General features: G+C 40.3%; 1 protein-coding gene across 1 annotated transcript in view; it reads right to left on the bottom strand.

Moving 5' to 3' along the window:
• Positions 1–15,155, bottom strand: part of pomk (protein O-mannose kinase) — a 27,332-nt gene continuing 12,177 nt past the window's right edge. Inside the window, exon 3 of the mRNA XM_067573902.1 lies at positions 1–8,102. Coding sequence (XP_067430003.1) covers positions 7,332–8,102 — 771 coding nt within the window. The 3' untranslated portion in view covers positions 1–7,331. The remainder of the gene's footprint in view (positions 8,103–15,155) is intronic.

Consider the following 15,155-nt stretch of genomic DNA (forward strand, 5'->3'; position numbering starts at 1 on the left):
TGCACACAAAAACAGCTATCTGACATGACACACTGCATGCGTGAATCTCAGCAGTCCGTGTGCGTCACTGAACTGCAGTGTCTCGCACACGTGCAACGTCCACACAGGAAGCGTGTCTGCTGTGGCACTTCTGCCACTGGCAGCCCTATCTTTCTACCTTCTATCTTCCCTGTCTATTTCTGCTGAGAACCGCGCACGTCATGTGGAGAAAGTAGGCGAGACCTCGAATCTCTAGATGACGCGACGCAGCAGCCTCACGCAGACTGTGTGGCTGCTCTAACTTGTTAACATGGGCACCGAAATGAAAAGCAAGAGGTTCCGTGACGCACATGCGCTGCTCACGCATCCTGTGTGTCCCAGGCGTAACTTGCCTAGTATTTTGTATCTATTACATAACCTACTGAAATGTCCATCAAAATAGTAGTAGTAACATTTGCTCTGCTCTCAACTCAGTTAATTCTGCTATAGTCCTTATTACTGTGGATAAATACCTGCTGTATTTTTTAACTTACACTAGTTCTACTCAAACACTTAGCTCTCTTCTTCTTTTAGTGACTTTTCTCACTAATCCCACAGTTAGTTATTTTAGCTCTGCAGCTAACGTAGATAAGCAGTTTAGCGATGGCTTCTCTTGCTCTCCTGCTCTCTCTTGCTTGGTGTGTCATATGTTTAGTCGTTCCTCTGCCTCCTTTAGTGATAATGGTACGTGTAATAAATGTAGTTTATTTGGAGTGTTGGAGGCAAGGCTCAGTGAATTGGAAGCGCAGCTCTGCACCATGAAAAACCAATCATTAGCTAATGTAGGTAGCCAGCCCCCAATAGCTGGTGCGGGCAAACCTAGTGTAGGCTCCTACTCCCCCGGTAGTTCCCGAGCAGCTGGGAAGCCAGGGTGGCTGGATGACTGTCAAAAGGAAGCATAGCCCTAAGCAGAAGCCCACGGTTCACCACAAACCAGTTCGCATTTCAAACAGGTTCTCCCCACTCAGTAACACACTGAGCTCCATAATGAGAAATGTGAAGTTAGCGACTCCAGCAGCCATAGTCAAATGTATTCCTGAGGCCAGAGTGGGCGACAGTGAATCAAATTTAAAACTGCGGGCTATAGATAAACATAAATATGGTACGATTGATATTCATGTCAGCGGTAATGACCACCAATTATGCCAATCAGAGGTCACTAAAATTAATGTCAAATTGGTGTGTACATATGCAAAGACAATGTTGGACTCCATAGTTTTCTCTGGACCCCTGCCAAATCTGACCAGTGATGACACGTATAGCCGCATGTCATCATTCAACCGCTGGCTGTCAAGGTTGTGTCCAGCAAACGATGTGGGCTGGTCTGATTAGGAGAGATGGCATACATCCCACTTTGGATGGAGCTGCTCTCATATCTTGAAATATGTCTGAGTTTATTAGCAGACCAAAACCATGACAACCCAGAGTTGAGACCAGGTGGCAGAGCTGCAGTCCTACATGCTACTCTGCACTTCCATTAGAGCAGTTACCTACCCAAAACCACATAGAAACTGTGTGTCCACTGACCACTTAAATTAATTAAATCTAAAATAAACAAAAGAGGAGTCACTTGAAAAATCTAATAAAAATTAAAACCACTTCTGCAATAGTACAACAAGAGAATTAAATGTGGACTCTTAAACATTAGATCACTATCATCCAAAGCTGTATTAATAAATGATCTAGTGTCAGATTATGGTATTGATTTATTCTGTCTTACTGAAACCTGGCTGCGTCACAAAGAGTATGTCAGCCTAAATGAATCCACTCCCCCCAGTCATATTAATACTCACGTTCCTCAAGACACCGACCGAGGAGGTGGGGTTACAGCCATCTTCAACTCAAGCCTAATTATCAACCCTAGACCTAATTTTTATTATAACTCATTTGAAAGCATTCTTCTTAGTATCTCTCACCCAACGTGGAAAACTTTACAGCCAGTTCTATTTGTTACAGTGTACCGTCCTCCTGGCCCATGCTTTTATCTGAATTCTTATCAAACTAAGTCCTTAGTACAGATAAAGTAATTATAGTAGGTGAATTCAATATTCATGTGGAAGACTGTTTTTCTCCAATTGACCTTCCTGAATTAACGTCAACGATTTCTTCATCTAAACCATCAACCTGTCTTTTAGACCCCACCCCACTGAGGCTGCTTAAGGAAGTCTTACCCTTAGTTAGCACTTCTTTACTAGATATGATCAATCTGTCTTTAGTAACAGGCTATGTATCACAGTCCTTTAAAGTAGCTATAATTGACCTCTTCTTAAGAAACCTACTCTTGATTCAGGCATTTTAGTCAACTATAAAACTATATCTAATCATCAATCTCAAGATCCTTGAGAAAGCAGTCGCCAATCAGTTATGTAACTTTCTACGTAATAATAGTTTATTTGAGGATTTCCAGTCAGGATTTAGAGTGCATCATAGCACAGAGATATGGAGCTTTTTCCCTATCTTTATTCAAGAGCGTGGTATATCAATTTGAGAGCATAAATTATTGATTTCACGTTCAAATTTTGTAATTTGTCCCTCAAAACCCTGCCCTCGCACTCAAATAGCCTCTGTTTGCGCTTAGAATTGCTCTGTTTCTGCTCAAATTATGTGCTTGCACTCTTATATATTGTTGCTTGCACAGATTTCCTGCACTCAAGCTTCAGTTCTTCTCCTCGCACTCAGGCTGCTTCTGTGCGCTTGAGGAACTTCTGCTCTCAGATTTCTCCTCTGCTCTTGGATTTTTTGTGCAACAACCCTGTCAAAATCTCCCAACCAATAGAAGGCAATTGTAGTGTTGACCGATGAAATGATCCCTGCCCATGTCCCTGCCTCCCTGCCAGCTTGTTCGCTTTACTTCTTAGAGTGTCCCATACGGGCGGGTACTCTTTAGCCAGGTTCATCCACTACCGCCCGCCAGGGCATTATTAAATTTACTTCCCTTGCTTTCTGTACGACTTTTGGAATAAATAGACACCAGCACCCATTATTTTATACTATAGTAGCTGCATACAGTATTATAGTAGCCGCATGGCACAGTGCCTGCCTGTTGGTGTGCTGGAGGAGAAAACAATGTCACCTTCATCATAAATGTTTCTATGGTTACGCCCGTGCGAGAAGGTGGGATGGTCGCTTGAACTTCATTTTTTATATGAAAAATTGAAGTGATACTCGTTACACGGGATCACTGTTGTAGTTTTACTTCTTTTTGGGACCCACAGTTGTAGTTTCCTCAGCCCGGTTAGCAGCTGCTCCATCCGGACTGCTGCTAGTGCAAAGCCACTGACACAGTTAGCTTAGCCTGTTAGCACCAGCTACTGCCGATGTTAGTGAGGAAAATACGCAAAGCAGCTTGCAAGCCAATTAAATCTGTATCAACGAAGCAGTGTGAAAGTTAATGAGGGATCTTCTCTAACAAAACTGGCTGATGCATCATCGCAGATCGGCTGGAAATAAAGCTGCCAACGTTGATTAGCCCGACTCACTCAACACTCATAAAACCATTGTTAAAACCCGGTTGTTAAACTGTCACATTCACACCAATATGAATTTGAATTACGGCCACTATTCAGACCAAATCAGGTGGTGCAGCGAAAACGCCAGTCATCCCATTCATTTGGGTGGGGGTTGTGCGTTTCGGCTGCGGGCGTTTTGGCCACTGCGGCGCCACACCGGATTGCGGCTGGAAAGTTGAGCCAAAGTCAACTTTTGGAGAAACGCAACCGGACGTCACTGCGACATTCTCTTCGTTTGATAAAAATAAAGTCAGACTTCGCTGTTGGCTTCCCAACTCATTTTAAAAAAGACGAGAGAAAGGGAGAGAGAGAACACCAGTGATAGAGAGAGAAGCAGTGGTCGAGCGAGCTGGAGAGTGAATGGAGAGAGAGAGCGCTGTTAGCAAGAATGCAGGTGAATCATATCAATAAAAAGTTATTTTCTGATTGTTTCACAGCAGTTATGTTGTAGAGCACAAATAAACATGGCCACAACCCCACACACCTCAGCTCGACCCTGCGGCTAAACGCAGCACCGCCTGATTTGGTCTGAATACGCTATCAGCAGTAGCAGGTGCTAACATGCTAAGCTAACTGTGTCCGTGGCTTTGCACTAGCAGCAGTTCAGATGGAGGAGCTGCTAACCAGCCTGAGAAAACTACAACTGTGGGTGGCAAGAAGAAGTTAAACTACAACTGTGGGTCCTTGTAACGTGTATCACTTCAATTTTTCATATATAACGTGAAGTTCAAGCGACCATCTCGCCTTCTCGCATGGGGGTTACCATAGAAACGTTTATGATGAAGGTGATATCGTTTTCTCCTCCAGCACACCAACAGGCGAGCGCCGTGCCATGCGGCTACTATAATACTGTATGCAGCTACTATAGTAAAAATCACGGGTGCTGGTGTATAAATGACCCGTCTTTTTATTCCAAAAGTCGTACAGAAAGCAAGGGAAGTACATTTAATAAAGCCCTGGAGGGGTTAAAGAGTACCTGCCCGTACAGGACGCTCTAAGAAGTAAAGCGAAGTTCGCAAGGAGGCAGGGATCATTTCATTGGTCAACACTACACCTGGTCTTCTAGTGGTTGGGAGATTTTGACAGGGTTGTTGCACAAAAAATCCAAGAACAGAGGAGAAATCTGGGAGCAGAAGTTCCACGAGCGCGCAGAGGCAGCCTGAGTGCGAGGAGAAGAGCTGAAGCTTGAGCACAGGAAATCTGTGCAAGCAACATTATATTTGAGTGCAAGCACACAGTTTGAGCAGAAACAGAGCAAATCTAAGCGCAAGCAGAGGCTATTTGAGTGCGAGGGCAGGGCTTTGCTCCGTGTGTGTGTGCGTTTTTGTGTGTGTGGAGGAGTTCAGCCCTGAAACAGAGAGCAGAGGAGAGACTGCATTGTGAGAATAAATTACACCAAAATGTTAAAGGTACTGATAAAATAACTGGTTACGTTGGAGCTTATTAATACTCCAATATTTAATAATTTAGCCCCAGGGCCCGCTTAATACCGGGTTTCTGTATAAATAAATAAAACTGCCATACCTTTGATTACTTTGGAGGAAACAGACATACAAATCAATGTATATACAACTGCAGGAAGGTGGAAGAAGCGTTGATGTCTGGAAAAAGTGTCTCTTTCCCTTTCCATTTAATCATATACAAAGCGAAAAGCAGAAATGCAGCAGCAGAGTAAAATCTTTTTGCACTAGTGGTTAAAAATCAACGGACTATGAGAGAACAACAACACTTTTGATGGAAATCCATCTGAAGATGGATCTGTTGCACCAATGTGTCCACAGCTGGCTGTGTGTAAGATTATTTCCTTTGAGTTTATTATATATCTGCAGCATCACACAGCAGCAGAAATGAGTTAGTTAATCTGTACATATGCATGCATGCGGCTCAGCAGCAGTAACTTCAAATAACACCAAATCGGTCAGGATCTGACGGTAAATAATGTTTTGTGTTCTGCCACACATCTACACAGGTCAGCTGTTACACACAGATTCAGGTTTGTATGGTGGAATTGTTTGTTTGTAAAGCATTCCTTATGGATGAATCTTGAGCTCCATCAGAGCTGTAAGGACATCTTTATTTTAAAGTAGCTTATAGTCCGAGATAAGCCTATACCACCCCATACCCACTGGTCCCCCCCCAATGTCTGACTGAAGATTTCACTTTGACATATGATGGGTGAAAGGAGCAGAAATGTAGTGTAGAGACAACTTGGAGCTGTGTGTGCGTGTGTATATGAGTGGTGGGGGGGCCCTCTACATACAAAAGTGACTCTAAAGAACAACATACCAAGGAGGAGGGCATAGCTAAATGAACTGGGTGCACAGGATTACTGGTCACAATGACTGACTTTGTTCTAATGATGGAGACAGTAGAGTGTATCTAATAATTCAGTGACTGTAAGCCTAATGCTCATTGGTGTTATTTTGTTACTGTCTGAGATGGTCTTTTGCGAAAAAGCAAGGCCATGCTCTTGTTTCTTTTATATGAGACTTGGTTTTATTTATATTTGATTTAAAGATAAATAAAGACATGTTTCATATAACAACAGTCAAAACTGTGTCTGTATTGCACATTCAAACCTTAATACCATTCCATAATAACAACAGGTAAATAGATATTTCCTCCAGGAGTCCATGAGTTTGTAGAGCATTCTGTGTATATACAGAAAATCAATTGGAAATTCTAGAGAAATGTTTCAATAATGCATTACACTTGAACTAAACCTGTTACATTTTAGTCGACTAAATCTACTGTGGATTTAGTCCACTAGAATCTTAAGGCCTAAACGCACTGGGAGTGATAACTGACTCATGATAACCTCATTCAAAGGTTTTGTTCTCACTACCGCTCGCTCTCCTTGCTCGACCACCGCCGCGCTGTCTCTCTCTCTCTCGCTCACCGGTGCTCGGCTGACTTGCGCTCTCCCTCTCTTTTTCGGCTGCAGAGAAAACAGCTTTGGGCGCTGGGTCCTCCTTTGCCACTCCAAAAATCGAAACAAGGTCGGAGTAGGCGCGTCAAGGCAGTTTAAAGCGTGTCATAATGCTTCTAGTGCGTTTAGGCCTTTATGATATTTAGTCAACTAAAACTAGACTAAAACTAAAACAATTCAGATGACTAAAATATGACTAAAACTAAATGGCATTTTAGTCAAAAGAATATGACTAAAACTACACCAAAATTTGCTGTCAAAATTAACACTGCTAACAAGTAAACAGAAGTTGCTGCAGGAAGGAAATATTGTACTCTACTAATTTAATTGGGTAGGTTTACATGATCATGTTTTGGTATTTTCTCACAGTATATGCTGTATCATGTACAGTTACTGTACTGTTTTTCTTTGCAAAAGACTTATTTTTGGACTGCAATGTCACTTTCTTTTGACTGGTATACAGCTCAGGTTATTTCACCTTCATATCCCCCTCGCTTGGTGAAATGACTCTTCCACAGGTGCCTGTTAGTCCTGTTTGGGACTATCCCATCAGTCAGCCAGTCAGTCCTGGATGCTCCCTGTTGAAATGTCTAGGGAACTGGCTGTGCGCTACAGTTTTTTTGGAGTTGGGGAAGTTAAGTCTTATATAGTTCTAAAACAGTATGCTTCTGTTTCAAGAGAACTTAAATCAAGGGTGAGGATTTTGTGGTTGGTTTGGCAAATGTTAGTCTGGTTAACCTCCCCTAATGTCCCAAACCATCCCAAATGGAGCTAGATGCTTGTCAGATGAAGTTTAGTCACCATGTTGGTTTGAATTAGCAAGGTAGCTGGAGTTTTTAGGGTAGGTTCATTGTCTTTTTAATTGAGTCATTATTCTAAAGCATTTCTCTAAACCCAGCATTGTCTCGCACCATGCTGCTGTAGACTGACTTGTACACTTTCAAAACATCCTGAGCTGAAGGGCGGAGCTTGGGGTCTTCCTTCTTACACTCCTTGTGAATCTGAAATAGATGAAAGTGAACTAAATCCCCTCCAGGTACCCTTCCCATCAGGAACCCTGTCACGTCTGGAATCTTCCAGATGTCTGTTCTCTCATCATATTCAGTCATAAGATCATCTGAAAAAGGCTTCCCTTTTTTCCTGAAGGGCCACAGCTGCTCTGGAGCCACAAAGTCCCCAGTGAGCTCCCGGTGGCCACATTTTGCCAACAAGCCTCTGGATTGGTCCACCTCAGGCAGTGCATCCAGATCGTTAACTACTAGGTGAAAGTCACTTGTCAGCAGAAACTGGGAGAGAGTTTTCTCCAGGCTATTGGAATCACACATGACCCGCCGCCCAGCTGGGCTGTTATGGAGGTAATGGAGGATAGAGACATAGTCTATAGCCAGCATCAGTCGGGTCTGCCATGTGTTGTGTTGTTGTTGATGCTCTTGTGCGAGAACACCATCCAAATTAAGCAGTGAGCCAAGTGGGTGGTACTCAGTGACCAGGGCATGGTCTTCAAGGCAAAACCCCACCAACTGCACCACCTGGGGCCCCTGCAGGGACTGTAACATGGACAACCCATGGACAAAATCCTCCAGGTAATCCAGAGAAGATAGTTTGGACAGAGCCACCTTCTGACCCTTCCACTCTGCCAGATAGACCTGGGGAAAGAAAAGTAGGTGCTTGAGTTTAAGCTCTACAAGACATACTCAGTACTACAATGACAATGGGTCTCATGCGACAACATTTTCATATTATCATCCTAAACCATACAAATGTGTTGTAAATGATCAGACATGATAAAGGCAACATAATCATGACAACTTTTTTAAATGTGAAATTAAAAAAACACAACACCACTGCAGAGAGATCAAATATATACTATTGTGTGACCAGCCACGTATTCATGATGACATTGACAGGCCATGACATTAAAAGGCCAAAGAGAAGAAATGGGTCTTAGGCTGCATTCATATAGAATCATGGGTGTGCCATAAAAAAGAATAACTCTGTAAAAGAATAAGAAAATAAATGTGGAAATATAAAGAGGAATAAATAGAAGAATAAATAAATGTGGAAATATTAAATCAAATATAAAAGAATAATTATAAGCATTTTCATATATTTTCACATTTATTTATTTTTGCATATATTTGTATTTTTTTGAAAATTATTTATTTATTGCATATAAATTAGTCTATTTTTTCTGTATATTTTAAAATTTATTTTTATATAATGTCATTTATTTATTTTTATCCCTTTATTTTTCCTTATTCTTTTCACTAATGCTTTTGCTTTTCCCTATTGTTTTTGCTGTTCCCTTTTTCTTTTGCTGTTCCTTGAAGGACAACACTGTGCTACTCAAGAGTGGTTATGCAAATAACCAAAAGAATTCCTTTTCTGTCTAAACACATAATACATGGGCCACCGATAACTAACTGTGCTATATTCACAAAGGTACCACACAGATCATAATGCAACAATAAAAAAAAAAAAAAAAGCAAACAAAAACATAAACAAAATTAAATTAAATTAATTACAAATCAAATTCATTACATTAGGCTCTAGTTTTCACAGCTTTAGAGTTTGTGCAGTATTTTAGTGTGTCCAGGTAGGATTTTAAGTAGGACATGAAGACAGTTAGGTTGTGTTTCTGTTTTGCAAATTTGCTGGCCCATATATGTAATTTTGTTAATAAAGAAATGTTTAATAACATACATTTTCTTGACAGGCATTTCATCAGCAAAAAAACCCCAAAATAAATTCAATTTTGAGTTTGAGTTGAGTATCTGTTTAAAAAAGATTAAGGTCATACCAAAAAGTCTGAATAAAAGGTACAGTCCCAAAAAAGATGAGTTGTCATTTCATCTGTGTGGTGACAGAGGGAACAAAGAGGGTCAACATTTAGCCTGTATTTTACAATAACTGAATTAACTGGATAACACCTGTGCAATATTTTCAAAGACACCTCCCGCACCTTATTTGAAACCAAATATTCCTGAGTAATAACAATGTTTTTTTTCCAGTCTATACCAACATACAGATTACAAATACAGAAGTGAGTTTATTAATTGTGCCCCTCTGGATTATTTCCCTTATACATTATTAGTTTTTATACTCAAAAGAGGATCTGAATTCCCCATATATAATTCTGGTGTAGTAGTTTGATGGACAATATCTCTGGTTGCAGATGACAGTAGAATTTTAATACCTGATGGAATAGCATCAAAGACAACAGCAAATTGTTTAGGGAGTACAGGAATGTTATATTCTGATAACAATTCATTATAAGTAAACATATGACCCTCTTTGTTAAACAACTGACAGACAAGTAGCATGCCAGTATAAACCCATTTCTTTAAAAACAATGATTTGTTTGAAAAACATATTCTGGTTATTCTAAGTGTAGAATTTGTGAGGGGAAGAGAGTTTTACAGGAAGCTTTTCTATATTATAATTACATCTTAATAGAAAAATTAAATCCTTCTAAGTCCTAAAATACATATGTTGAAATAAAGTTTCATAACGAATTTGGATTTGTCAAGTACCTTCTGATCCACTTAATTGTAAAAGTGGAATGTAGCGTGTTAGAGCGTGAATCCACCAGTACTAAGCTTGTTAATGAGATTTCCTTTTCCAGATAAAATCAAACAAGGGCTTGTCAATTTTTGTACAGACTTTTTTTTGCACTTTTATTTTATTATTTATTTATTTATGTATTTATTGTGACCATGTACAGTGTTAAATGTAAATGTTGCCATTTGATGTACTGTACCAGAGTTAGCTTATATCTAATTTTCATCTGCAGTCCCTTATGCAGGTCACAATTAAAGCATATAAAAGCACAATAACAAACAGTACAAAGCAAAAAACACACAGGACACACAATACAAATACATACAAAATACAAAGCTACACACAATAGCACATCACATACACCCACAATGTCAACTCGAAATTAATAATGTAAACTTGTCAAATTAAAAGCGTTCATGAGAAGACCATGAGAGATGAAATTTAGAGTCAGTGGTTACAGAGCTGAGTAGTTTTTAGCAGATTTTTTAATTTGGTTTTGAACGTACTGATTGGACTGCAGCTCTTTATATCATCAAGTAAGGCATTCCACTGAGTTGTGGCTTTCACACAGAAAGCTGATTGCCTAAATGCAGTGTGGAGGGACCAAACCATTTAAAATTTTATGAACTAGTTATAATAATAATTTGAGAATAATCTAAAATTCTCAAATCGTAAATTCTAAATTTCTCCAGTACCCTACAGTGATCGAAATGCATTGGCTTTTTGCCCAGAGTTTGTTTGTATAAGAATTCACTAGATTTTATGGCTGTTTCTCCAGCCTGCCCCCAACATGTGATGCAATAAGACATATGGGAAAGAAATCATAGCATGCATAAATATCTTGGCTGTGTCTAAAGGGAGACAGTTTCTAATATGTCTAAAATTTACTTCTTTTAAGAGATTGAGAGCTGAGCCAGCATAAACAAGTCTACATAGGCCCTCAGCTTTGGAGAGCAAGACTCGAGCAGTTATGGTTAATCTATCTACTGAAGGAAGGAATCTCTGTCTGTATGTCTGTATGCCTGTATGTCTATGTCCTTCATGCATCTCTTGAATCATTCATTGGATCGACTCCAATGAATGGACACACGATAAGTTTAATATTAATAAACTTTGAATAAACCAGCATTCAATGAGCCGCTCCACTCTGTGCAGGGGCAGGGCAGAGCTTCAGGGCTCTGCCAACTGACTCCCACTAGTCAGGGAGAGAACAGAGACCAGGCATGACAAGAGTCAGAGAAAAGTGCTCTAAAAAGGCAAAGTGGACAGCGAAAACAGAGCTTTTAATCAAGAATGCACATTTGTATCCCGTGTCTAGACAGAAAGCATAGCATTAGCAGCACATTTAGCAGATCAGCAGCGAGTGACTACACAGGAGGCGTTCAAGTACATTGTTGAGCATAGGTCACCCACATTTTGGAAGTGCTCAGAGCCCAGTAAACAAAGACTGTAGTTAAGTGCATAAAACAGAGCAAATACTTCCATGGGCAATTCAAAACCAGTTTGTTTCATACGCTCTGAGACCATGGCGAAAGTGAAGCACCACTACAGACAAAGCACAAATCTTTGGAGCAAACACAACGTGAGCAGCATGTTTAGCACATCAGCAGCAGCAGCGAGTGTACCATTGTGCCTACACAGGAGGCGTTCAGATACATGCTTGAGCATAGGTCACCCTTCTTTTGAAAGCACTTAGAGCCCAATACACAATGACTGTAGTTACGTTAAAAAAACAGAATAAATACGCCTTCAAAAGCAGTTTGTCTCATATGCTCAAGACCATGGCAATTGTGAAGTGCCACTACAGGCAAAGCTAAAATCTTTGGAGCAAACATACCCACCCAAATCCGAACTGAAGACACAGAAAATAGGAACAATCTAAGAGACCCGATATGATCAATCCACTTTATTTTAGGATGCACATTATTTTTAAATGCAACCCTTATTTTACTTGAAATGAGAAAAGAACATGTATTTACTATTAGATTACTCTGTGTATAATAGAATGTTAGTTTCTTTCATGTTGTTGGTGTATATACTCATTCACACCTCACATCAAGTCTACTCTTTAATACTTTTTGAACCAATAAATTAAATCTCTGCTGCAGTGAAGAAATTAATGGATTTAAGTTTTCACTCATTCTTGAAATTTGGTCTTTAACGATGGTAACACCCAAGTATTTAACTTTAAATTTAGCAGGAATTCCTGAAACTTCTAAATCACTGCAGACCTTGATGGGATGCAACTCATATTGGATAGGCTAAGTTTGAGACCGCAGGCTGCTTAAAACATCTAATAGTTTAACTGCAATATCAATTTGAGATCTATCCTGTAATAACAGAGTTGTATCAATCCTTTAGCTGACCCAGAGAGATTACCTTTTCTGCTATCAAAATACCTTTTAAGCTACTTTTTTAAAATGTAAGTGGCTAAAATTTGCTTGGGAAGTAAAAATAAATATGGGGAGCCGGGACAAGCTTGACAGGTACCCCATTCCATTCTAAATCTCTTCATAGTTCCATGGGGCAATTTAATCAAAATATTCCCAAAAGTATATAAGGCGCATAATGATTTTTAAAGCATTCTCCAAACCCAAATAAATCAAGAGATTCAAACATAAATTGATGCATAGAGTTAAAGGCCTTGTGAAAATCTAGAAAAAGGAATTAAACTATAATCTAGTAGTAAATGAGTAGTGAAAGATATCAAGGATGAGTCTTATATTATCAATTATGTATCTGCCAGACATTAAGCCATTTTGGGATTCATCAATAATGTCATTTAGGACTTTAATTTATTTACATTATTACATAATGCAATAATTTAATAGTCATTGTTTAGCAATGAGATGGGACACCAATTATCCAACATTAAGACATCTTTCTAGGGATTTGGGATTAGAGTAATTAAACCTTTGCATAATAAGGGAAGGAGTTCTTCATTGTTGATACTCTCGATAAAAACATTAAGCGAAAAGGAGGCAAGCTCTGCTGAGAACATTTTATAAAATTCAGAAGTCAACCCATCTATTCCAGATTTGTTCAATTTAAGTTTCGTAATCCTTGCCGCTGTTGCCAAGTGCTTGCTCATGGTGGAAATTGTTGGGTCTCTGTAAATTAAAGAGTATGGTCTAGACCTGCTCTATGTGAAAAGTGCCCTGAGATAACTTCTGTTGTGATTTGGTGCTACATAAACAAAACTGATTTGACTTCATATCATCCTTAATTTCTACAACAGTGATTGGACACATATTGTTTCATTAACATCTCCAATTGTCCTAACATTGCCATTTCTGCCATAGCAACAGTGGCATATGCAGATGCAATGGCCAGTAGCTCCCTAAAACTATGCTACATTTTTGTTTTAATTTGCCTTTATTTCTGAAGCACGTGTTATTTATGACAGAAATACACTCATCAACATTGGAAAAGGAAGTGGATTAAGTGTAGCGGACCTTGAAATGATCACTGTGAACACCCAACCGGATCAGCCGGTCACCACAAGCGGTGCAATTGCCCCGGGGAGAGAGGGAAAAGAGCCAAGATCAGAGCCAAGCTAACACAGCTTGGACCTAAGGCTATTCCTCTACCCAACCTACTTCTGGCTAATGTCCAATTGCAGGAAAATAAAATGGATGAAAAAAGACTCAGTTACCCAGAGAGCCTGGATGAATGGAGAGGTGAGGGGTCTATCCAGAACCAAAAAAGCTGCTTTTCAGTCAGGTGACAAGGAAGCATACAACACCACCAGAGCAAGACTGAAAGCTGGCATCAAGGAGGCAAAGCAGAGGCATCAGCAGAGACTGGAGAGGGATCTCAACACCAACAATGCCAAAGATATGTGGCAGGCGATCCAGAACATCACAGACTACAAAAGCAGGATCGCCCCCGTAATGTGTGAGGCCACGTTGCCAGATGAACTTAACTCATTATATGCTCTCTTTGATATCCTCAACAAAGAGTCAGCTGTAAAGTCCACTCTGCCTTCAGAGGACCTGCCACTGTCAGTATCCACAGCGGATGTGAGAAGAATCCTGCTGAGAGTGAATATGAATAAAGCTGCTGGGCCTGATAACATCTCTGGCTGTGTACTAAAAACATGGGCCAACCAGCTAGTTGATGTTATTACTGACATTTTTAACATATCACTGTCACAGGAGTGTTCCAATCTGCTTCAAGACAGCCACCATCATCTCTGTACCTAAAAAGTCTACATCTGTGCTTAGTCTAAATGACTACCGCCCTGTGGCACTCACTCCCATTCTAACACTTCTAGTGCTTTGAAAAACTAGTTTTCAAGCGCATCAAAGACAACATCACAGCCACTCGCACACTTTAAAAATGACAACACCTACACATAATGACAGCACTACAGAGTGCTGTTTGTTGATTTCAGCTCAGCATTTAATACAATCTCCCCCATGAAACTGATTGGAAAACTTAGCACTCTGGGCTTGAGTACCACACTCTGCAACTGGATATAGGACTTATTCACAAACAGACCCAGGACAGTTCAGACTGATGGTCACACCTCCTCCACTCTACTGCTCAACACCGGAGCCCCCCAGGGTTGTGTGCTCAGCCCCCTCCTATTCACGCTGTACACCCATGACTACAACCCCAAACATGGAAAGAACTCTGTTGTGAAGTTTGTGGATGACATCGGTCGGATTTCAAGCAACGATGAGAGTTCATATCGGGAGGAAATCAACAATTTTGGAGAATGAACATCAGTGGAGCTGAAGTGGAGCAAGTGAATAGTTCCTGGGTATCAGCATCACAGAAAACTTTTCATGATCATCACACATCTCCACCCTGGTAAAAAAAAAAAAAAAGCTCAGAAACGACTGTACTTCTTAGGGAAACTTAAGATGGCAAAATTCCCATCCCAAGTTCTTGATAACTTTTACAGAGGAGCAATAGAAAGCATCCTGACTGGAAACATCACAAATTAGCATGGAATGTGCATGGCGTAAGACAGGAAGGCTCTGCAGTGGGTGATTAAAACCACCCCAGAACATCATCAGTACCCATCTACCGAGTGATATCGGTGAGGTGAGGACCCTGCACGGAGCCAAGGGATACTAAAAGACAATACCCACCCCAATCACAGCCTGTTCACCCTGCTACCATCTGTT

This window comes from Thunnus thynnus, chromosome 19 (assembly GCF_963924715.1).
Source record: "Thunnus thynnus chromosome 19, fThuThy2.1, whole genome shotgun sequence".
NCBI classification, from domain to species: Eukaryota; Metazoa; Chordata; class Actinopteri; order Scombriformes; family Scombridae; genus Thunnus; species Thunnus thynnus.